At 44.4% G+C, this 24,429-nt stretch overlaps 1 protein-coding gene across 2 annotated transcripts in view; it reads right to left on the bottom strand.

Annotated features, from left to right (window-relative positions):
- The window catches only part of CACNA1E (calcium voltage-gated channel subunit alpha1 E), a 464,222-nt gene that overhangs the window by 345,154 nt on the left and 94,639 nt on the right, over positions 1–24,429 (bottom strand). The window contains exon 4 of one of the 2 annotated variants that reach the window (XM_084851293.1): positions 1–66. This exon is cut by the window's left edge and continues 40 nt beyond it. In XM_084851293.1, coding sequence (XP_084707419.1) covers positions 1–66 — 66 coding nt within the window. Of the gene's footprint in view, positions 67–24,429 lie in introns of those variants that run through there. The other variant, XM_084851292.1, reaches the window with a different exon arrangement.

The raw sequence follows: 24,429 nt of genomic DNA, 5'->3' as shown, positions 1-24,429 counted from the left end.
TGCTGTTCCAGGGCCAGAACGATGCAATTCGCAATGATGGTTGCCAGAATCATGTATTCAAAGGGAGTGCAGGATAAAGTTAAGGAATACAAAAACAGAAGTGGAACAAGTTTCTTGATTCGTTCACTTCCTTGCTCACTCATTCTCTCACACCCTTTGTCACTACATCCATGACTGATCAGTGAACATTAAGTATTCTCACTCTCATTTGTTTGTGCAGACACACAGAGCAGAAAGATAAGCCTTCATTTTTGGTGGGCAGCACAGTGAAGCATTCCGATAAAGCTGTTTGGAAGCTATATGAGTGATGGAGGAAAGAGCCAAGTGCATTGGCAGCTGTCTTTCTACAGATACAAGTTCCTTATTAATGAACAACCCCAGCAGTTTCAAGTTCTACAGGAAAGCCAATGTGATATAGCAGGAAAAAGTGGGGAAGACCCAGGTTCAAATTCCCACATAGCTGTAAAGTTTACAGGGTTGTTGGAAAGAGAAAATGGGATCATTCCACGTATGCAACCTGGAAATCCTCGGAAGAAGGATGGGATAAAAATGCAAAAAACCACAATAAATAAGTTGCAGCAAAGAAGTTCTGAACTGGGTTTCGATAATTGTTCGGAGAGGGTGTAAAATCCCCTTTTGTGGTGTCCCCAGGGTCTCAAACTTGTCAGCCTCTCTAGGCAATTCAGCAGCATAAAACAATAATTAAGGCAGGCCAGGCTCATTGCCACCTGAAGAACAGCACCACTCTGCATCCGTGTTCATCCCATGCTGCTGCTATGCAAGAGGTTCTTTGTGCATTAAACTAAGTGCTCCAGCATGGGCTACTGAAAAGACCCATCTGTCACCTTCCACTATTGGCAGCTCAATTGCTGCTCAAGGGTGTGCAGGAGGGGGAAGCTGTCTTGGTGAAAAGTGTTTTAGAAAGCTGGAAAATGTGATTATTATTGTTGTTACTAATATTACGTGCCACAGAGTTCCGCTTTCCGACCGGCTGCGTAGGAGAAGATTGACTTTAAAGTGGCAGTTTGAGTTGTCAAGGTCATTAAGGCAAGGATGAAACAATCTTTCAAACAATTAGACTCTTCATGTCAAAATTCAAATTGCCAGTTTTTTTACCTTCTCCAACCTGCCTCCCTTTTCCACAGTCTGTATCATGGCGCATCCCCCTCCACCCCCATCCCAAGTCCAATCGTGCGCATTTCAGTTTTCAGCCCTCCCCTTTTTACATGGCCGAACAGTGTTTTAACAAACAAACTTCAAGACTAGTCCAGTTCGGAACTGCTTGTTGTACTGGGCTGGACAGCATTCACTGGCCTGTGGTACACTGCCAGGCATGTAGCGCACCCATAACCATACAGTGTCAGAACCAAGATGGCAGTACAGGTGTGTACATAATACGGCAAAAAAGAAAGAGAGATACTGGCAGAGAAAGAAAAAGGTCCCACTCGCTCAGTCCCAATAGGGCCTTTCGTCACGTGCTCAGTGCCAGGTTGGGGGCTTGAGCAGCAATACCCACATCTAGACCCATAGTCAACTGATGAGCCACAATGGGGCCCAGAGCCATTCCCGCATCTAGACCCAGAGTCCAGGGTCACCAAGCTGAGTCACAGGAGCTGGAGAGGTTGAGGGAGTTGGTGGCTGAAGTGTACCAGGCAGAAAAGGAAGTACAGCTTTGTTGACTAGGCAACAAGAGCAGAAGGCCAGGCTTCTACTCTTTATACAGGTCCTGGTCAGTCCAGGGGCCTCATACTAGTACCTGCCAATTCCAGGAGCCAACCTTGCACACTCCTGTTTCCTCCTGCACTTGGAGCATACAAAGCCCCAGGTTTCTTACTAGGCTAAATTCTACCCTCTGCCCATGAGTTTCCTTGTTTGAGCCACTGAGTCCCTGACACCTGCAAGGCAGGGAAGCAAAATGACAGGAAAAGAAAGCTGACCCAGAGAAGCAACTACTGCAAAACACAAGGCCTGCCCTGGGTTTTGAGGAAGTGAGAAGTGATGATCACCTGACATCTTGGCTAGGAAGGTTCCACCTGTTGGCCTGCAAGTCTCATGGTGGAGTGTGCTGGTGCCTGACTCCCGGGGGCTTCTGGTGGCATACAAACATTCTGCCCAATTCTTGCAGAAGAATCAAGGACAAATCTCAAGCAGGAATGTGCGCGTGACAGTGTGCAGAAAGCTGGAGAGAGTTTTCCCTGCTTTACTGCTCCTGTTCCCCCAGACAAGAGTGGCTTGCGCTGCAAAGGAGGGAGTTCCAGTCAGGTATACCACCAGCAGCCCGCACCAGGAGCAGCTGCAGCACTTGTAGCAGTAGACTATGTGGGTGGGGGCTTCCTTCTCTGGTTTGTGCAGGTAGACTGTGGGCTATTTCCCTCCTCCAGTAAGTATGTAGAAAAGGCAAGGGAGTTTGTTTTTCTACAAAAGAATTTTTTTTGGGGGGGTAATCTGACACCCCTTTAAACAGGGTCAGACATGAAGGGAAACTGAAATGCCTCGGTTAGCACAACTGGAGGCGAGAAGGAGGGGTCACCAAGGTGCATGGCATCTATATTGCGCCCAGGTATTCTCCTGAGGTAAAGTGGCTTATGACACTGCTGTATGCGAGACATGAGGAGCTGCAGGGGGAGGCTAAGGTTGGAATCCCCTTCATCCATGTAGAAGAATGCGGAGGAAAAATCAAGCCTTTTAAAACACTAAGATGAGACTTCTAACACTGATAATCTGGCAACATTGATTCCTAGTACTTCTCTTGACACCATCAGCAACAACAATTACAGGCTACTGGAAAAGGTAGAATCCTGGGGCCTTCTGCCATGATCATTCAATTACCAGTTACAGAAGGGTGCTAGAGACTATGGAACTTACTAAATTTTACATGCTAATGCATACAACAGAGCTTCAACACCATTTTAAATGAATGAATGAATGAATGTAGTTTCAGGGATTTAAGACTGCACGGGAAAGAATTAAGTCTGCCCAACTTGCTGCTTTTAAATTCCTGCCTTCCAAACCTGCTTTTCTTTTTTAAAAAATGGTGTTGGGGATCTGTTACACACACACAGACACACACACAGAGCTGCAGATCATAGAGGAAACATGGATTTCACAAAGTCAATCTACTACAATCTTCTGATTTAGGAACCAGCATAAATCAACATATTAAATATCCTTTCAATAAAGTTTTGAGAAGAAGGAAAGTTGGATTCCTACTCACTGAAAACAGAAACACAGTACTCAGATCCTTTGATTCCTAGCAGTAGCATTTACCAAGTCAGACATGTAAAGAACTTCCCCTCACCTATTATGTTTGGCAGGTTGCCTGGCAGAATTAATACTGAGCACCCAGAAGCCAAAGAGAAATTAAACTAAAACCCCCCACTAATCCTCTTTCACTCTCCATTTACCTCTAAATGTTCTTGGTAATGAAAACACTATTGACATAAATGTATATATGCTGAGGGTCACATCTAAGCTATGGTTCCTTACCCTTGCCCCTACAAATTAAAAAACAAACAAACCTAGTGACAGGAAGCAGAAGGATAGAAACTTGGGGCTTCTCCACAACAGGCTTTTTATCCCACAGTTTACCAGGGCTTCTGCTTCCAGATTCTTTGTGGGATTAAGATCGACTCCTTGCATGGGATGACACGTGCTTTTTTCCCAGCACTGCCTTTTCTGCAAGTTCTACATGTTTCATTATACAGCCACTAGATGGCACTGTGTTATAGTGGAACTGCACAATTTCACATGGCCATTAAAGTGGATTTACATTTATTACTGCATTATCCCTGATCTTACAAAAAACGAAATAAAAGTCAGAAACTGTGGGAGACCCGCCCCCCCCGGAGGTTGACAACATTGTATAAAGGACCTGCAAGCTTCTGTGAGTGACCAATCACAAATGTGCAATAAAAGCCTTGTGTAGAAATGCTCTTAGTCGCAAAAGAATTGGGGGGGGGGGCAGAGAATCTTGAGGCTTCAGCAACAATGGAATCCCAAGAGAGCTAAATCCCCTCTTCCCACCATGGAGGCGGGTCAACAATGCCTCTTTGCAGCAGGAGCAAAATAACTATGCGACTCAGTTGTTCTCCTTTTGCTTTTTGCAAGATGTTCAGATAAGAGTGGATAACCCTGGAAAGATTCCATTTATTTTGGGGTACAGCATCTGCCCTGTTCTGCAAGACACATCTGAATGAAGTGCATGTGAGTAATTAGGTAGAGCCATAGTTCTTAAACATAGGTTGAAGGCATGTGTGACATTTACTGATTGGGTCTGAGCTGGTGGTGGCTGACTGGGAAAGGGGTGTGGTGGATAGTTCAATGAAAATGTCAACCCAGTCCTCAGCTGCTGTGGAAAAGACAGATTCCATGCTGACGATCATTAGAAAAAATAATCAAAATCAAAACTGCTAATATCACAAAGCCTTTATACATATTTGTGGTGTGATGACAATTGGAATACTGTTTACAGTTCTGGTCACCACACCTCAAAAAGGAAAATGTAGAGCTGGAAAAAGTGTAGAAAAAGGCAACCAAAATGATCAAGGGGCTGGAGCAACTCCCCTATGAGGGAAGGTTACAACTTTTTTAGCATAAAAAGGACATGAGTGTATGTGTATGGGGGGGAGGGTATGATACAGGTGTATGAAATTGTACATGGTGGGTAGGGAGGGATTTTCCTTCCTCTCACATAATACTAGAATCCGGGGTCATTCAAAGAAACAGAGTAGTGGGAGATTCAAGACAGTTAAAGAGAGTGCTCCTTTACACAGCGCATAGTTAAACTATGGAACTCGCTGCCACAAGATGGAGCAATGGTAATCAATTTGGATGGCTTTAAAAGGAGATTGGACAAATTCATGGAGGAGAAGGCTATCCATGGCCCCTAGTCCTGATGGCTATATATTACAGTAGCAGAGGCCATATGCCTATGTACACCAGTTGCTGGGGAACATGGCCAGGCGGGTACAATTACACTCATGTCCTGCTTGTGGGCTTCCCATGGGGGCACCTGGTTGGCCACTGTGGGAACAGCATGCTGGACTAAAAAAGCCTTTGGTCTGCTGCAGGATGGCTTTTCTCATGTTTACTTTAAAAGTGGCAAATGCAGTTTGACAGCACTTTCTGCTGCTCTGTTAACAAATATATATTTCAATTTATATGGGGAAAAGATGGCTGTGGAGGGCATTAACTGGCTAGTTTCCATGATTTCACAAACATAGCTCTCGCCCTCACAGAATTTCCAGAGCAGTTCTGCAAGAAAAAAAGTTGGTAAATTTCGTTTGTAGTGTGAAGGCTGAAATATTAACCCAAAGTCAAATAAATATACATGTACTTCTTCAAACTCCCCCATAAACATGTATACACCTGATGCACAAAGGGGGAGTAAGAATAGGGGTTGATGATCCAGCATTCAACTTGCTGATATGTATGTCTGTAATGTGAATTGCAATGCCAGATTCGCACCATTGGTAAAGACACCACTCTGATTAATCTTAGGCTACAACCCTATACTTACTTGGGAGTAGGGCCCATTGACTCAGTTCTGAGTAATCATGCAGAGTATTGTGCTCTTAAAATTGTACATCTAGGTTCATCTACCCATTTGGTTTCAAGGTGGGTAACTGCTACATCAGCAAGGGATTTGGGGAGCAAGAGGTAGAGGTAAACATAGGGATGGGGGAGAATTTCTCCCCGAAACTTCGGGGGGCCGAGTGCCAATGCATTCGGTCCTCCGAAGGTTCAGGGAGAAATTCTCTGCCCCCCCCGGGATGGGACTTACCTTTCACGAATGTCGCTCCCGGCGGCGGGTCCCGGTGGTTCGGCAGGTCTTCGTCAGAGGCGGGGGCGGCAGCCGGTCTTTCGACCAGCTGCCGCCGCCGCCATTACAAGAAAAGTAAAAAAAAAAAAAACACCCCTGTGATAGGCTACGTAACGATTAACGTAGCCTATCACGGCTAGATTTGCAAAGTCAGCCATGATAGGCTACGTTAATCGTCACGTAGCCTATCACGGGTGACTTAAAAAAAAAAAGCGCGTACGCTAATGGCGGCCCCCATAGGGAGCTGCCATTCGCGTTCCTTATTTGGTCCCTGTAGTCTATGTAAAGATTTACGTAGACTACGGCGAAAATAAGGGCAACGCAAATAGCATTGCCCTTATTTTCGCCGTAGTCTACGTAAAACTTTACGTAGACTACAGGGACCAAATAAGGAACGCAAATGGCGGCTCCCTATGGGGGCCGCCATTTGTGTACGCGCTTTTTTTTTTTTAAAGTCACCCGTGATAGGCTACGTGACGATTAACGTAGCCTATCATGGCTGACTTCGCAAATCTAGCCGTAATAGGCTACGTAAATCGTTACGTAGCCTATCACGGGTTTTTTTTTTGTTTTTTCTTTTGAAGTTCGCGGCCGGGGAGATGGGGCGCTTCTCCCCGGCCTGAATTTCAGCCGGGCGAGGCGGGAAGCCTCCCCCCCGGCCTGAATTTCAGCCGGGCGAGGCGGGAAGCCTCCCCACCCGGCCTGAACTTCGGGGGGAGAAGCGAAGCGCCTCCCCCCCACCGCGAAGCAAGCTGCGAGACCAGGTAAGTGACTTTCGTACATCCCTAGGTAAACAGTAATGATCTGTGAATACATCTTAGTCTGTAGAAGGCATGTAGTGCTGAAAGTTGTCTGAAATAGACTGCGCTTATGAACCTGATCAAAACCCTTCATCTGGGGATAAACAGAGCCAATTGCACCTTATTTATTGTTCCTATGAGATCTTTCCACAGCTTTCTGAAGGTTTGAGGACTACAGAGACAAAGGGAAAAAAAGGTGAGGCTTAGAGGCCTGGCTGGGGTTTTTGTTGGAAGGGGGTATCCCTGAGAGGAGCAACTTCATTTCCCTGGTTAAGTTTAAGTTTCATTTCCCAAGTTAAGTTTCATTTCTTCAGGTTTGAAGCAGTACTTTCGGTTTTGAGGAAGGAGGGTATAAAAATAGAGAGACAGAAAGACCAGAGTAGGAAGAGCAGAGACAGAGAGGCCAGAGCAGGAAGAGGGAACATGAAGAAGCAGCCTGTAAAGGTCTAAGGACAGCTAGGGTAACGGAACTTGAATATTGCAACTTTTTTTTTCTTTTCATGCCTTTTGTATCACTCAGCTTTATTGTGTAAATACCCTTAGTTGTAATTTGTTTGCTTGAAATCTACTAGTAAATTGTTGTGGTTAAACCCTGTGTCTAGAGTGTCAGTCACCCCATGCCTACAGCTGAAACCCCATATTACTGGGAAGGGGAAGTTCAAAAGAAGGAAGGTGGGACTCTTAAGGAGGCAAGAGATCCTTAAGGAGTTGCTCAGGGGGTCCAGGTCATAAGGGGAACCCTGACAGGCCATCAATAGCATTGGCCATGAAGTGCTGGTGACACAAGTACTACCTTGACAGGCTTTCATGAGATTACATCACTTTACCTGTTTGGTGGCGTTTGTTTGGGACTGTTGTATCCTGTAAATCAAACATATGCTTAATTTGCAGTCCTTAAATGACAAATCACAGTGAGTTGGTCTTCTGTTGTTGTTTTGCACATATATCCATAATGGTAACAAAGTACATGGCCTATGTTGTCTTCTTGATTTATATGGCTATGCGTTGCCATGACAATGGTAAGCTGCACTTTAAAAATACTTCCTTGTTTATTTATTTATTTATCAGATTTATATTCTGCTTTTCAATTGAAAGAACCTCAAGGCAGTTTACAGCAGATTTTAATAGTGTAATAATGTAACACCCAAGCAAATAATAATGTAACACCCAAGCAAATATACACCCAGCAGCCCTTAGTCCTGTGGCTGATAGATGGGGCCAGACACCAGAGTATGCTTCAGTTCTTTTCTTAGCAGAAAAAGAATCCATACCGTCCAGGATTGGCCAGAAACAAGACACTGTAGGCATATCCACAGTAAAGACTTTGAATTAGCTTAACAGGAAACCCTTTGAACTGGTGGTCTGAGAGATCTCTAATTGAAAATCATGACCAAATATAAAAAAAAACCCGGAAATGATTATGCAAAATATTTATAAAATGACGGGATTTATACTACTGATGGACCCACTGTGTGTTTTACTTGGCTATCTTATGGCACAATCCTATGCATGTTTAGACAGAAAAAAGTCCTACAACTTTTGCTGTCATAAAGTCTTTATTGTCTAAACATGATAAAGTCTTTATCATGTTTAGACAGAAAAAAGTCCTACACCTGGCTGGGGCATGCTGGGAGTTGTAGGACTTTTTTCTCTCTAAACATGCATAGTATTGCGCCCTTGAAGACTTAAATTTAACTTGTGACTTGGAGCTTATTGTTAATCTTTTAACAGTTAGTAAAGTACTGATAGCTGCTTTCTGGAAGAAGAACATGATTGTGTCTAATGAAGATTGGTTCCAGAAGGTCTGGGACATGGTTTACATGATAAAACTGACTTATTTAATCCAATATAAAGAACAAGGTTCTGTAAACAGGTTTATTCAGAATTGGTCACTCTTCGTAATGTACTAGAATTCTAAGTTCATGGATGGTTCGAGTCCTTATGTTATGTTTGCAATGTTATAAGTGTCTCTCTCTTTTTTTCTTGTTATATCTTGTGATTTATGAAAATAATAATAATAGAAAATCATTAGCACCTCATCAAATTACAACTCCCAGGATTCTTTAGGGGAAGCCATAACAGTTACAGTGTCTGCATGGAACCAATATAAGTCTGTAATGTAAATATGCCCTGACACAAAAATCAGAGGATTTGTTTAGCTTAATTAAGGAATGAATCAGATGTGGTTCAATATGGGGCTTCGAGAAGCCACTCAAGAGCAAGCTAAGAACAAATAAACCATACCAGTACAACATGTAGTCATTTTATGATATTCAGTGAAACAAAGCCAGGTTACCACTTAAAAGGTCTGTTTTGGCTATGTAAGCAAGCATTTTGCTTTTCACAATAAAGAGCTGAAACAAAGATGTCAATCATTGTTGTGATCAAGAATGAAATTTTTTTGGTACCCTGCATTACCTAATCAGTAGCACCATTTAAGAGTCCATAGTGTGGCTCCCCCTGATTCAATAAAGCAATATGAATACTGGCACATGGCCAATAAGGGTGCTTCCTAATAAGCCATGGCACGTGGTGGCCACTTACATTGTCATCACACAGCAGCTGCATCCATATAGGAGGCCAATCATCTGCAGTGATAGGGTCACACCTTACTTCACTCTTGCTATCTCATTAATGTCGCAGTGGCAAAGGTGTGTGTGCAGTGCCACCTACAATGTCAGTAGAGCCTCTGAATCCCAGTAGCTTACAATAAGCTTCAAGTCCAGACCGCTTTCACCAAGATAGGCCCACAAAGCTGCCATAAAATTCCAGCTATTACTATCTGGAATTCAGCAGCATCACTGCATAAAATTGGCTCTGTCATGTTGGTTCACTGCTCCACTTCTTTAGAGTTCTCCTACCAAGACTTCATAAATGCATGTGAGAGATAAACATCATGAAACAACATGAAAGGGGTTATATTTCTTGCTACAGTCCACATCATTGTCTCCAGACAGTGGTGACCTATCCCTGCTTCTCCCTTAATTCTGTTTAAAAGTGGTACACATATTCCTGAAGTGGAATAACGCATGCAAATAACTACCCCCACCCATGTGAGCAGTGTCATGCTGGAAGAGTGAACTCATATGAAATCATTTCTTCCCTTCCATGAACAGAGAAATCACAAGTTTCAATTTTTCTATTCACCTGCAATCTTGCACTAGTTCACTCTTCCAATAGTACCCTGCTACTTATGTAGCAGGGACTACCGGCTTGATGAACAGCTATCTGCAGGAGTGGGCCTGCAGTAGTTATATCTGCACTACCAGCTCTTAACTTCTCACTCAACTTTGCACTGATTAGAGAGAGACATGAGGGAGGTAGCATGAGTTAAAGACTGGGTTCAGATGACACAATAACCCATGATGGGTTAAATAAGCCATGATGGCTTATTTAACTCATTGTTGGTTATTGTGTCTTCTGTCAGGAATTTTTAAATCCCTGATGGCTTATTTGGCTGAAATAACCCACTCTGATAACTCACGGTGGGTTAAATAACCCTTACTGCAGCCCGTTGGTTATCGCATCTTCTGGCGCTCAGCGTGGCTTATTCCAGACACCTACAGAGTTGGCTGGTAAGAGCAGCCAAATCTGCTGCACCTGCTCTGCTCCAGCCTGCAGAGCCCTTTTTCCAAGATCTGACAAGCAGCCCAGGGACAACCCCAGCCAAACAAGTACAGCCTTCTCTGATAGCACGCAACAGTTACAAAATGACAGCTTTCCCCAAGTACAATGACAACCTCATGCTATCGCGCTACCCCGCCACAGCAAAGTTACACAATTACAGGCTTCCCTGATTGCTACTTTGAAGATGCGCAACTTGGCAAATCGGGGAAAACAGGGGAATAGGGGTAGAACTGATCACTTTTCTATGAAGAAGCATATTTCTGTAATTATCCACTACAGCATCTGAAGGCTCCCCATGAGGGCACCCCACCTATGCAGTTTCACCCCATTCCAGTTAACTTTCAGGGAGTTATAGCTCCCACAACCTTTTTCCTTCTCTGGTCACTTTTCCGAGAAGCAAAATGGGGGGGATGCGTGATTTCACTTTTGCACAATTTTGCTACAGCACTAAAGCACTACAGCAAACAGAAGCTGCTCTGCCAGCAATGGCGGGGGGGGGGGGTTGAAATGCGCAACTCTACTGTATCACTAAAGTGCTATAGCACTTTAGCAATTTTGAGACAATAAAGACTTTATGACAGCAATGAGTATGGGGGAAAATGCACAATTGAGGGTTTTATTCCAATCCTGCAATCCTCCGGGGGTTTATTTGTGCAACCTCCTTTTTGTTGCACCCACATTTTCCCTCCTCTGAGGCAATTATGCAGAGTTCTGATGGTGCATCAGATGCCTCCCAACTAGGAGAGGCTGTGTGTGACAGCCCCAATTTGGTCCCAATCCTGCAGACCTTCAAGGTTTTATAGCCGCCACCACCTTTTTGGTGCACTCAGGATTTTCAGTCCTCTGAGGTAATTGTGTAGGGTTTTGATGTTCGATCAGGTGCCTCCCGACTGGGGGAGGCTGCGTATGAAGTGTTGTCCTGATCTTGCAAACTCCCAAGGTTTTATAGCCACCACTCCCTTTGTGGTGCATGTGGGATTTTTGCTCCTTGGTGAGTGATCACTTGGGAGTCTGATGTTGGATTGGGTGCCTCCCGACTGCAAACTTCCAATGCTTTAGAGGTAAAACAGTGGCACTGCTCAGGTGGGAGGACTGCGGCAGGACAGGGGGCGGGGTGGGGTGAGTCAAATTACACACAGTAGCTTATTAGCCCATTTGTGAGGCAGGGAATCATGGACTTATTTAAAAAAGAAGCTACTGTACGTACCTTATACTTATGGCTACTAGGAGGAGGGCTTTTTCTGTTGTGGCACCCCAGCTCTGGAATGAGCTCCCTAGGGAGGTTCGCCTGGCGCCTACATTGTACTCCTTTCGGCGCCAGGTGAAGACCTTTTTATTTTCCCAGGCATTTTAGCTTTCTAAATTTTTATCTTTGCTGTTTTAAATCTTTATTTTAAACTCCTGTACTGCTGCTAGGTTTTATTGTGGTTGTATTGTTATATTGTGGTTTTAATGTTCTATATATTTTAAATTGTTTTATTGTGTGTTGTTTGGTTTTAGTTTTTGTGAACCGCCCAGAGAGCTTTGGCTATTGGGCGGTATAGAAATGAAATAAATAAATAAATAAATTATTAACTCATCATGGGTTATCATGACATCTGAATGTGGCCACAGTCATCTGAAGAGATGCAACTGAACAGCTAGTCAGGTCTTCAAATAATTCCCCAGAATGCTTTTGGCTCTGATGTGATTTCATCTGAACCCATTGCTGGTTCCTATTCATGGCACACTTACTTTTCCTGTATCCACCCACAATGAGCAAAAGTTCCATCAAAGACATGGAAAACAAAGTATTTGGACTAGAGCCACTGGCCTATTTAGGGTGTTTGTTTTGTGGGGTTTTTTTTCCCTTCTCCATTTTCCAAAAACCTGCAAGCAATTAACACTAGCTTAAAAGAGGGAAACAAGTGCTTCATTGGTGTTGCTGCGGTAAGACAAGTCTCCTGGGTAAGAGACGTATTTTCCTAGTTAGATGTGAAGGCAGAGCTGGCAAAGCTACACTCAATAGTAATCTTCCTTTCCCCACAATTAAATTCTTTATTAAGATTGTGTATTGTCTATTTTAAAAGAACATAGATTATGCATCATTATATATACCAATATATAATGTTTGCAGCCAGTGTGGTGTAATGGTGGGAGTGTTGGACTGGGATCCGGGAAATCTGGGTTCTAGTCCCCGCTCGGCAACAGAAGCTCACTGGGTGACTTTGGGCCAGTCACAGACTCTCAGCCCAACCTACTTCACAGGGTTGTTGTTGTGAGGATAAAAGGGAGAGGAGGAGGACCATGTAAGCCTCTTTGGGTTCCTTGCAAGAGGTAAAAAGGTGGGATATAAATGCAATCAATCAATCAATGTTAATAGTGAGCTCACTGTCCAAGTGCCAATTCGTATGTGGCCAAAACAGCACAAGAAGGAGGTATCAGCAGACTTGGAGGTACCTCAACTTCTGCAGAAGGACAAAAAATATTTAGGGAAAAAAACTGGGGACCCCAACGCCCAGTGAGGACAGAGGCCACAGAATGCTGAATATCTGTTTGGGAAAGAAACAAAACCAGCAGGGGGGCAGGGAATGGAATGGAGTATCCTGGAAAAGGCCAAGCATGGCTGGCTGAAACCATGAAAGGGGGAATGTCACACTACCACATCCTGTTGCAGATCTCACTTAATTTACATTCCTAAACAGTAATAATTAGGGTTGCCAGGTCTCTGAGTTTGCCTTAAGATTCAGTTTTTTGGCCTCCTTCTAAAGGTCTCCAGGAGAAGGAGTGAATTCTCAGCAGCAGCAGGCTATTTTTCTGCTGGAGAGTTTCTGCTATCTGTTCCCCATCTCCCACATGTCCATCCATCTCCATGCCTTAAGAACCAGGCACAGCACAGCCAGGCTTTAACCCTAATCCACTAGGTGCTATTCTCTGGCCCTGCCAAGCACCATTACTTAGTTCCTAGATTCCACTCAGAAAATCTGGCAATCTTAGGTAATATATATTACAATTAGGGCTGTCAACCAATTACAGACTTTTAACATGATTAATCACCTGCTTTTTAACTAATTACACCATTAATGAATCAATTCCATTTAAATATCAATACAGGTGCATTTTTTAGTTACTGAAGGAAGTGCAGGATAATTTGCAATTTAACAAAAGACACTGCTCCCTTGTTAGAATGAAAGGACATCTTAAATGCAAAAGTAGATGAGATGTGGATGATCTGTGATCAGATCTCCTGACCTTTCCTTTGTTTAAAAAGGCACAGAGGATCCTATGTGGGACTGAGGTGCTTGGAGAGGGTTTATTAAACTCTTTCCCTCTATGCCATTTTCCCAGTCTCAGCACCACTGCCCCGCCCTGCTTCTGTGGGTAGGGAGGGTATCTTTAATAGCTGGGTAGAAGAGGAAATTTCAGCAGGCACAGTTTGTCATTCCATGTTTAGAAAAGGTGCACCTGTAAAATTCCATTTTCTATACAACTACCTTTCTGGGGGCCCTACCCTTCTACCACAATTGTGTAATCCTGGGTCTAAGGTAACATTACAGCATTTGATATAGTAGAAAATATGTTGACAGTTTTATAAACAATAAGTTAGTATAGGAAGGAAGGGAAAGGGACTTAGATGGAGACTATAGATCCCCTAACTCAAAAGTTTTAATTAGGCTTGGCAACTTTTCAGTTGACTCTGCTCATTTCCTTTTAATAACAACCTGAAAGGCAAAAATTACAGAGACAAATATTTCCCTACCACTTGATTATGTCCATGCCAGGAAAAGATTCACTTCTTCCATTTCTATTTGAATGGGTGCAACCTGGAAAGTAGTTCATTAAAACTTCCAGTAAAGATCCAGCAGGCTCCCCCACTTGGGTCGGAATCCAATGGGGTGCTTATGGCCCTGCCGATTCCCTTTTGCAAGTGGGACCCACCATTTACGCAAGGGAAAATTCTGGAAGGAGACAGGTTGGCAGAACCCTTATGAGAGCCCCGCTGACCTGCCTCATTCCAGAAACAAGCGTTTCTCCTCCTTTCAGGTTGCCCTGCAAGTGTTAAATTGCTGTTGCACAAGCAGTGGGGGCCCTTTGCACAGCGGAATTAGCGGGACGGTGGGGGCATAAGCACCCTGTTGGATTCTGCCCATATTCCCCCATGTCCTTTCATCTGTCCCCTATTCCCACTGTAGTAAACAGCACACCCCAGGTGTGCTGTACAGTAGGCAGGAGAGCAGGGTGAACAAAAATGGGCGAGTACTGCATCTCACACTTCAATGACAGTTTTAAATGTGAAGAATACATGTCCAGGTGGTTGCCTGCTAGGCTGCTGTTAAAGACACATGAATGGGGTTGCAATCTCACAACCCAGGCACTGAAGATGTAACCCCACATCTTCCAATGTTCTTACCACCATTCCGTCCCTGGTCTCTCACCATTCCTGTCATTCATCCCCCCATCTCCACCTGCTGCAACAAGCAGGACTCCAGGCGTGCCACACAAGGAAGGGGAGGATAACCAAGGAGAGAATGGGTGGGAAGAACAGAAGCTGTCTTCCCTCCTGCTGCACTGGGAAGATTTAAAGTACATCATGCAGGGTCAGGCCTACCTTTAGGCAGAGTGAGGTGGCCGCCTCAGGTGACCAACGCTAGGGGATGTGGGGAGGGCAACGGTGGCAGCCCCTCTGGCTGTTCCTCCTTTGCCCCTCAGCTGTTTCCCTCTGTTGGAGGACAGCTGTGCGTGCCCTGTGCCCCTGAAGCTAACCTGTGGCCCTGAGGTACAGTGGAGTAAGATTCAACTGCCAGTTCAGTCAGCTTCTATGTGTGGAGCGGGGTGGGGTGGGGGTGGGCACATCTTATCCTAATGACTTGGGCCAGCCTTGAGTACATGTCCAGGCTGTGCAGGGCAGTAAGTAAAGAATTGGGTAATTCTGTGTATAGCACAAGAATCCAGAGCTACACATCCAGGTACACATCCATCTGTCTCTCTCCCTGTCTCAGCCCGTCCCTGCATTCTTTCCTAGGTGTTTCTAATTAGACAAAACTTTCAGTTCCCTCAAGGCCTATTAACATAAAAGCCTCCCTTGGAGCCCAGTAATGAAGGTCTCTCCCCTGGCCTAGCTGTTCATGCAAGACTGTCAGGGGAAATGATAAAAAGAGGGTTCTCTCTTACTGAGTTATCTCCATTTGCCTAATAGGTTTCCCTCCATGGGATAGTTGACTTGTTTCCTTAGCAACACCACTCATTCCAGCCAGCGCTGCTATACACCTGTCATTTGTTCATTTCCTTCCCAGTGATGAAGAGGACGAGAGGCCAGCAGTGGGAGGAAGCAAGGTTGACGTTGTTGGCTCCTCTTTTTGCTGCCTGCTTGAGACTACCAAAATGGAAGGGAAGGGGGGAAAGGGTCGAGCAGTTGCAGGGCCAGCCCTACCATTAGGCAGAGTGAAGCAGCCACCCCAGGCAGCCAGATTCTGGGTGTCATGAAAGGGTAGCAAATTGTTACTTTGTTACTATTGTATTTTTATTTCCAGGGACGGGGAGAGGTTTATAGCAGTGGGATTTTCTGCTTCGTGTGCCAAAATAATTTGGCTAGCTTTTGACTTTGGTGGGTGGGGGTCGCCATTTGCTGCTCTACCTCAAGCAGCAAAATGCCTTAGGCTGGGCCTGAGTACTTGTGGGCTCTAATCGATGGATAGAATTGTTACCTTTCAGCCTGGCACTACACACATACCTTTGAGGCCTAACTCCCACCAAGGAGGTAAGGGTCTATTTGGGCTGTACCAATTCAAACTGCAGTGGGAGGTAAAACGATGGAATGCTCTTCTTTACACTATATATCTCCCCCTACACAAAGAAAAGTAGCATGTCAGGGAGAAGTCTAGACTGGCCTTCTCCCTGACATGTTAGCTTTCTGAGTGATGGGACTTTTTTTAAAATGGAGGAGCATTGTGAGCCCCCACATGCAGTTAGAAATAATACGCCCTAGACACAGGTTTACCACCGCACTGAGGACTAGGCTTAAATCTCCTGATACAGTGGGAGACAAGGGAACAGTGGCTTCTCTCATTCATTCCTGTCCGCAGTCCTGTTGTCTGAACCCCTCCCTTATTTAACACACAGCACACTTGGAGTTCTGCCCTCCATATCAGGACAGGAAAGGGGTAGAGACAACACGATCATGAAAGAAGCTCTCCTCTCAGGCTCCTATGTATCAAGAAAATTAAAGGCAGGCATCCAGTGGCCAGGGTGCAAAGTGGCAACCCTATAATATGGCTAGAGGGCTGCATGCAGCTTGGTGGGCCTCAAGCTCTGCAAAGCCTGATCAAGGACCTTACTGTGGTAATAATGGCTATAAGATGGGGGGAAATTCACATAGCAGCAAAGTTCATCTCATATAAAGGGTACATCAAATAAAGAACTGACTGCAGGAAAGTGGACCATAAGAGCCTGTTGTATTAGCAACAGAGCCTGTTGCTAATACAGTGAGGCTGCCCAGAAGGATTTATGATCCTGATAGCACACATTTGCAATGTATCCCCCAAGTGGCTGGAAGGGACATAAATTATTTCCCAGCTCTGGCGAAGGGGCTGCACAGTAGGCCCTACTTGATTTGATTCTGCCATTTCAGCATCTGCGTCTGTGTTTTTGTTTTTTTTAATTTAAGTGATGCATAAGCAGTGAGATTGTGCAAACCTCTCATCCTTCAGAATTGAGAGGGGCTGATAAAAATACACAATAGATTTTGTTAAATCAGGGCTGGGATCCAGCAACATAATAACTAGTGAGATCAGCAACAGAATGTTTTATCACCTGTCATTGCTGCAGAACAAGCTCTTACTAAAGGCACAGCAACAGCAAGGGAAAGCTGGGAAGTTGTCAACCCTAAAGTGTTAAAAGCTATCCTATACCTGCTTACCTAGGAATAAGCCTCATTGAAATCAATGGGGCATATATCTGAGTAGATATGCATAGGATTGAACAATTAATGTAACATCTATCTAGTACAACAACCCAGTATGACGAGTCTGTATTATTATCCCTGTACTACAGATGAAGCTGAGAGACAGCGGGATGAGGCAAGTATTTGAAACGGGGATGGTAAAAAAAAAAAAGGATCCCCCCCCCCAGAGTAGTCCTAACTCAAAGTCCTTCCTTAATAGAGCACAGGTCCTTCTTTAAACTGGGGATTGTACCCCCACTTCTGCTGCTTCCTCACCTGCCACTTTCCCCAAGTTGAAAAAGCTTTACCTTGGGAAAGGGGAGGGATAACAAAAGGCAGGGGGAGGAGGTGTCCTTCACTGCTTGCAACACCTCCTTTTTCCAAAGTTACATTTGTTTGCTTGTTGACTTGGGGAAGGGGGATAGGGTAGCAGCAGGCAAGACAGAGTAATGGCTAAATTAGGATTTTCATGTGTTTACATCAAACACACACACATACACACCCAAACCTTTGAGGTTTCAAAACTTCCTCAAAAATCCCAGGTCATTGGGGGGGGGGGAACTATCAGGAGGTGACTCTGAGTGCAACATTCCTGAGAGTGGCTTGCCTAAACCCATCTACCGGCATTCACAGCTTAGTCTCAGGCAGCACTATCCTAAACATATTTACTCAGAGGTAAGTCTCTCTGAGTTCAGTGGAACTTATTCTCTAAGAGGGATGGCTTCCAGGTTTGAGCCCCTCCCCCCGCAAAGTGCCCTGTGGTGGCCCCCCTCAGCAGGCTTACTGCTGCCATTTTTATTAATCACCATGCCCCCAGTGTAGTGTTATTCACAGGGCATTGTGGGAAATTAAAATGGTGGCCCTCAGTGGAGGCATTATCAGCAATTAAAATGGGAAGCCCATCACAAACCCAGCATCACTGTATAGGCAGACCAGGGCCAGAATCAGCAATGGACCCTTACTAGAGTCCGGGGTGTGTGTGTCTCCACGGGCAATTTCCTGCAAGTTGCTGTGTTTGGAGGTCATTCAGGGCACATGATGTTTTGGGCATCCCACAGCTACCCTGGAGCTTTTCGTGGAAAACCGGATTTCCTGAGACTACTTAAAGACTGATTCTTTTCCTTTAGTTGGGTTCTCTACACTATAGTTGCTGTATGCCCCAACCCCTGCATTTACTTTGGATATGCTAGCCCTGCCCAGGGGTGTGCCTTTCAGCATGACCCGTGTCAAGGGGTGTTTCCTGTCCCTGTCTTTCCCATCCCTGTCTTTCCCAGAACAAACATTTGTGTGTCTACTCAGAAATAACTCCCATTGTGGTCAATGAGGCTTTTTCCTGAAATGCCCTTAAAGCTAAGTCGAAGCTGCGTGTCTTTGATGTTCCTTCCTTGCTTTTCAGAAGTAATTAATTTGCAGCATCAGGAGCTTCAGGGGAGGGAGAAGGGTTTATTTAATGTTTGCTTTGTCAGCTCTAAGGAAGGGGAGGGGTAGCCTCTCACATTGGTTGATCAGCCCCTGCCAGTCTGATGATGTTCACTCCAACCCCCCCACCTGGAAGTATGTTCCTTGGAAGTGACTTAGAATGGTTTGGTGCACTTGTTCATGGAGCCCTGTGCGGACCAAAGCTGATTCCCTGAAAAATCTGGTAATCCTCCATTCGCTTCCCTTCCCGTTGTTGTGGAGATCCTCCTCCCAGTGTTCTCTAGTTAAGTGCGTTTAGGATTACAGCCTTACAGTACAATAGAGCAGATGAACCAAAACAGCTATGCTATGCCTTGGCTTACAGACATCAGACTCTTAAAATATTTTAGTTAAATTAGGGTCAACATTTAGGAAAAGCACTCTAGAAATACTAAGTTAGATCACCTTTGTTTTTTCAGGGAAAAAAATCCTTGTTGCCATTAGCAGGTACCTGGCAGTGATCCAGATTAGTGGATTGAGTTAATTTTTATTTTGAGGCCACCTCTTGCTTAATGTTCAGGATCTGATCAGGTAATAATATCCTTTAAAAATCAAACATGTACCAGAACCCAATACTAACTAAATGAAATCCTAGCTAACCAGGCCTTTCATATCATCTTTGGGTTGCCAGGTTGCAGCACACCTGGAGTCCTGTTCTCCACAGCAGGAGGGAGGGGAAGATGAAAAGACCAGCATGTGGAGAGAGGAAATGGCAGAGAGAACACACCACTGCTTTCTCTCTCATTTCAGCTGTATGTTTAAAAAGCACAGGAGCAATTTCTGGATTGCAACCTGGCAGCACTTTATCAGCTTGCCTTTGATTACTGAAAGCTAGAGTAACAAGGTCTTGCAACCTTGCTAGAAAAAGCAGTCAGGCCTCTTGTGAGAGGAGACAGTTTTAGAGTCCAGTTCACACATCACAACCCAGGTGCTTTTGAAAAAAAAACACTGGGTTGCTGTGAATGAAGTGGGAGAAAACAAGCATGCTGGTTCTCGGCACATGATCGGTCCCACTGCACCTTGGCGAGGCTAAACAACCAAGGGATGCCGCTAGGTTGTTGATCGTGATGTACAAACAACGTATTCCAAGTTGTTGGGGAGAGACAACTCAGGGTTGTAACCCATGGTTACGCCATCATTATGCCTCTGTATACCAACTGCTGGAGATCATGAGCAGGGGCTGCTATTGCACTCGTGTTCTACTTGTGGGACACAGGCAGTTGGCTGGCCACTGTATGAACACAATACTGGACTAGAGGCCCCTTGGACTGATCCAGCAGGGCTCCTCTATGTTCTTACGACTTCAGACTGAAACCAAGGATCGTGATATGGTGAAGAAGGAATTCAGTGCCTGATAATTCTGGGAGAAAACTTACTTCTTAATAAGTCCAAAGAGAAGGACTTCAAAAAACAGGAGCTGTAAAAAGTACAGAGAATCCGAATTACTGTAATTCCAGCAGTGGATTTAGGGTTCTAGTCCCCCTGGATCCATTTTGGAGTGGGCTCATCAGAATCTGCCTAAATGAATTCTGGGTCTACTTATTATGCCCCTGGTCTGGAGAACTCTGAGCAAGATGCAGCCTGCCTGCACAACAGAGGGTCCCCCCACCTTTCCTACACATGGAGGGAAGAAGGGAGAGCGCAATGCCTTGGGTGCATGCTAAGTGTAGGTGGATTTTCTCATTTTTTTGGACTCTGGATTCATTTGCCAGGTGTTGAAATTCAGATAATTCATTGAGCCAATGCTGCCATGAATCAGAAAACCAGCAGGTTCTTCCCACCCTAAGAAAAAGGGTCCAAGGGCTGGTTTGACACAAGCAGCGTAGAATGGGAGAAAGATAGAGAAAATGCACCAACCACATGCTCAGCCAAGCATTTAAACATCAGAGAAGTAATCCTGCTTTCCTGTCCCCAAGAAATCTTGCTTATGTCCCACTCCCACCAAATCCAATCAGGCAAGCACTTTTTGCCAAACAACCACTGGCACATTGGGCTTGCCTCAGAATCACAACCTCCAGGAGCTTCTAGCAGCAGCAGCAATTCATAGAATGGCTTGTTGGCAAGCTATCAGCTCCTGCCACAGAACGCCATTGCCTTTGGGCGGAGCAAGATTCTGGCGTAGTATATAGCTGTGATCCAGAATGTTAAAATACCACCAGGGATGGCATGTAGATCCTTCATATCTTGGCCCTTTTCGTTATCCCCTCTTTATATGAAGAACAAGGTAAGTCATTTGGGACAAATTCAATGTTTAAAGACCCCAACCAAAATAAAAAAGCGATAGAAAACATAAAGCTATAAATCAGGGGTGGGGAGCTTGTGGTCTTCCATATCTTTTGGCCTGAAACTCCCATTAGCTGTAGCCAGCATAGCTAATGAAGAGGGATTATGGGTGTTGTAGGCCAAAATATCTGGAGGGCTACAAGTTGCCCACCCCTGGTCTAAAGTGTTGCATCCCTTGAGAACGTAACATCGCCTTTCTGAACCAGATCAAGATCTAGTCTTGTATTGTGTTTCCTGCAGTGGCCAGCCAGACAGGAAGGTCAAAAGCAGGGCATGAAGAGGATGGCTTTCTCCTGAGATTGTCCACAGCAGCATCTGGTATTCAGAGGTATACAGCTTCTGAGCTACCATGGAATGAGCTCAGAAGCTCTTTAATGAGCTTCCGTCGTGCATCAAAAACGTGGTTGTTCAGGCAGGCATTTGGGGTGGGTTAGGGTATTTTCGAAAACGTTTTTATTGTAGAGTTTTATTGTTTGAAACTGTTTTATTATACACTGTACATCGCCCAGAGTGGCTGGATGACCAGCCAGATGGGCGATTAATACATTTAATAATAAATTCAATAATAATAAATTATAGCCATTGATAGATCTACCCTTTATGAATTCATCTAATCCTTTATTTAGAAAAAACAGTCATTTAAGCCTGTCACTATCACCACATCTTGTGGCAGGGAATTCCATAAGCTAATGACATGTGGCCTGTAAAAACACTTCCTTTTGCAAGTCCTTAATCTGTTGCCAATCAGCTTAATTGGGTGACCTTGAATTCTAGCATTATGAAAGAGGTGGGAAATTCAGGACTCATTGCCCTAAAGTGGTCATTAATTCCTCTTCTGGAGTGAGAGAAGGACACCCCTTTTCTCCATTTGACAGGAAAATGCATTTACTTATTCTGTCTCAGAACATGACATTAAATAATGATCTAAACACTCTTAGGCTTCGGATAATCGTGTACATATCAAGCCGCAAGCTGCCTTGATGCCTGAAAAATTTAGTTCCTTCTGGGATTTTTTTCCTCTCCAAAGGGTATCATCCTACACACTTTGCATTTTCATTGGTTAATGGGGAATGCAACTTGCAAATACCATCTCACCAAAGGCCCCCTATGTGCATACATTACATAGACCTTGCTCTAATGCATATACATATGTTTTTGATGGATCCGTTAGAATATATGAGCAATATATGCCAAACTCCTTGCAGTTTCCCTGAGCATGCTGCTGTCTCCCTGTTTCTCAGTGGTCCTATTCTGGCTACAGTCCTCTAGGTGCTCACCAGCTGAGTTCACTATTAGAAGGAATGATGTAAAACCTATTTGTTTAAAAAAGTATTTGGCCAATAAGCTGGAATGATTATAGACTTACTGAGTTGTCCTAGTTGGTGCAAGGCTGTTAACACCGGGGCTCTGTTTTAATACTGCTGGATTCCTATATGAAGTGGGATATAATTGTTTTTTTTAAAAATTAAAAACTAGCACAGTTTCTCTGGACATGCTGTATGTCCTTAGTTGTAGCAGCAGCCACAGGGCCTGCTGTTCGGGACAGATAGAAAAGGCAGGACTAATTAAATAGCCTTTTAAAAGCTTGTTTTAACCCTTAGAATTGTTGGTGTTCGTGAGTTGCTGGTTTTTAAACCATTGTGTTATCTTTTAAGTATCCATTTATGCAAGTGGTTTTAAACTATTGTAAAGTGCTCTGAACCTTCAAGATGGGGTGGGATAACAAATCTAAACAAATGCCAACACCACAAACAGGGCCAGCATCAAGGGTAGGCGTGGCCAGGCACTGCCAAGGGCCCACACCCCAGCAGAGTCCCACCAGCGAGGAGCTGCTCATGCTCTTCACCACTGCAACCTGCTTGTTCACCTGCAGTGAACAAGTGGTATAAAGGATGAGAAAGCAGATGAGGAGGAAGAGCAGATGGCAACAATGGTAATGAGAAAACTCACTGAGGGAGGGGGCCTATTGAGGAAGACTTGCCCAAATGCCCTCCGAAACCTGGAGCGAGCACTGACCACAGATCTGCATAAACGATCGTTTGCATTTGGCCATATCCATTTACCTGTTTTTATCTATACGCGGAATGATATGGTTTTGTTTACAAAATTGACATGGATAAATAGCAGCATAGAAACACCTTTTTGACCATTCTTTTCTTTAAAAGGTGTTCTGATTTCCAATTCTTCATTAAAATAAAAGTCACACCATGTGATTTTTTTTCTTGCCTTATGGGGGGGGGGGTGTTAAACTTTGGTTGCCATAGCAATTGGATGCAACTTGGCATCACCATGACAACCACTGCCTCTGTTTCAATTCACCATCTGACAGGGCGCTTCTCCCTCCCTCCCTCCCTCTGTGGAGCTGTCAAAAAGATGAACCTACCATCAAGCCTACTCCCAAAGAAAGCTTAAAATCTAATGAATGAAAGGAAAAAGTAACAGCACTGTGTAAGAACAACAAAAACATTCCAATATGTTAGAAACAAATGGTCCGAGACAGTTTTTTGTTGTATTTTTTACCAGCATGAGTCTTAAGAATCCAATCACAAGATGCATGCCCATGCCTGTTAAGGATTGTTATTGTATTCATATGTGTTTTGCTGCTGAGATATGCTTTGTACTGACACAGTCCTTAAGATCCATGGGCACAAACCACTAGAAAGTTCTCCTGTGCAAGCCCCACTGAAACAATGAACGGGCAATGCAGAATAGCACCAGTGTGGCATAGTGAATACCAGAGTACTAGACTTGTTCCATGCTCAAATACATTGTCCACCTTGAAGGTTGCAGGTTGACCTTCGGTAAGTCATGAACTCTCAGCCTAACCTACCTTACAGGTTTGTTGTGAGGATAAAGGGGAAGGAACTTGTGTACACTCCCATGAGCTTCTTGGAGGAAAGACAGGATGGGAAAGGAATGGGATAACTCCCAAAGAAAGTGGAAAAACTAATTATATTGGCCCTAGCAATAGATGACTACAACAGAAGAGTTCAGCAAATATTTGTGATGAAGGGAGATCTCTTTGGGGTATATAATTTAGTCTCTTTTGCGAAACCTGAATCCTTTGATTAGGTGTTGGAACAAAATTAGGCCACATTATGTTGTTACAACAGCAAGCTGGCTTCTCCTTCCTAGCTAACAGGATTGGAAGTCCTCTGTTGCCCAAGTCAGTCTTTATATAGGAATCTCCCCGTTTTTATATCCCTTGCCTTGTCCAGCCCTGATCCATGACAATACCCACATGGTGCCACAGTAGGACAGCTGACTAGTTCATGTAATACTCCTGTAGATCAGCTTATGGCCTGCTGAGTCACCCGATACCCAGTGGTGTAGTGTTACATTTTGAGGTGTAACTGCCCATCATGACAGTGCCGTAGCCACGCCCTCAAGGAGAGGCCAAAAATGTAGGCAGCTGTGTTGATCCATATGAATAAATCAGTTATAGAAGTTTTCATCTCTACCAGGGTCAGGTCTTTTATAAAGTTATTGGGTCTTAGTTGCCCATTCAAGACCAAGCCACC

The sequence above is a fragment of the Heloderma suspectum genome, chromosome 4 (assembly GCF_057233095.1).
Source record: "Heloderma suspectum isolate Gila_16-S chromosome 4, 16-S_ref, whole genome shotgun sequence".
Classification (NCBI taxonomy): domain Eukaryota; kingdom Metazoa; phylum Chordata; class Lepidosauria; order Squamata; family Helodermatidae; genus Heloderma; species Heloderma suspectum.
Note: the sequence above shows the minus strand (reverse complement) of the source record. Positions and strands in the feature narration are given on the sequence as shown.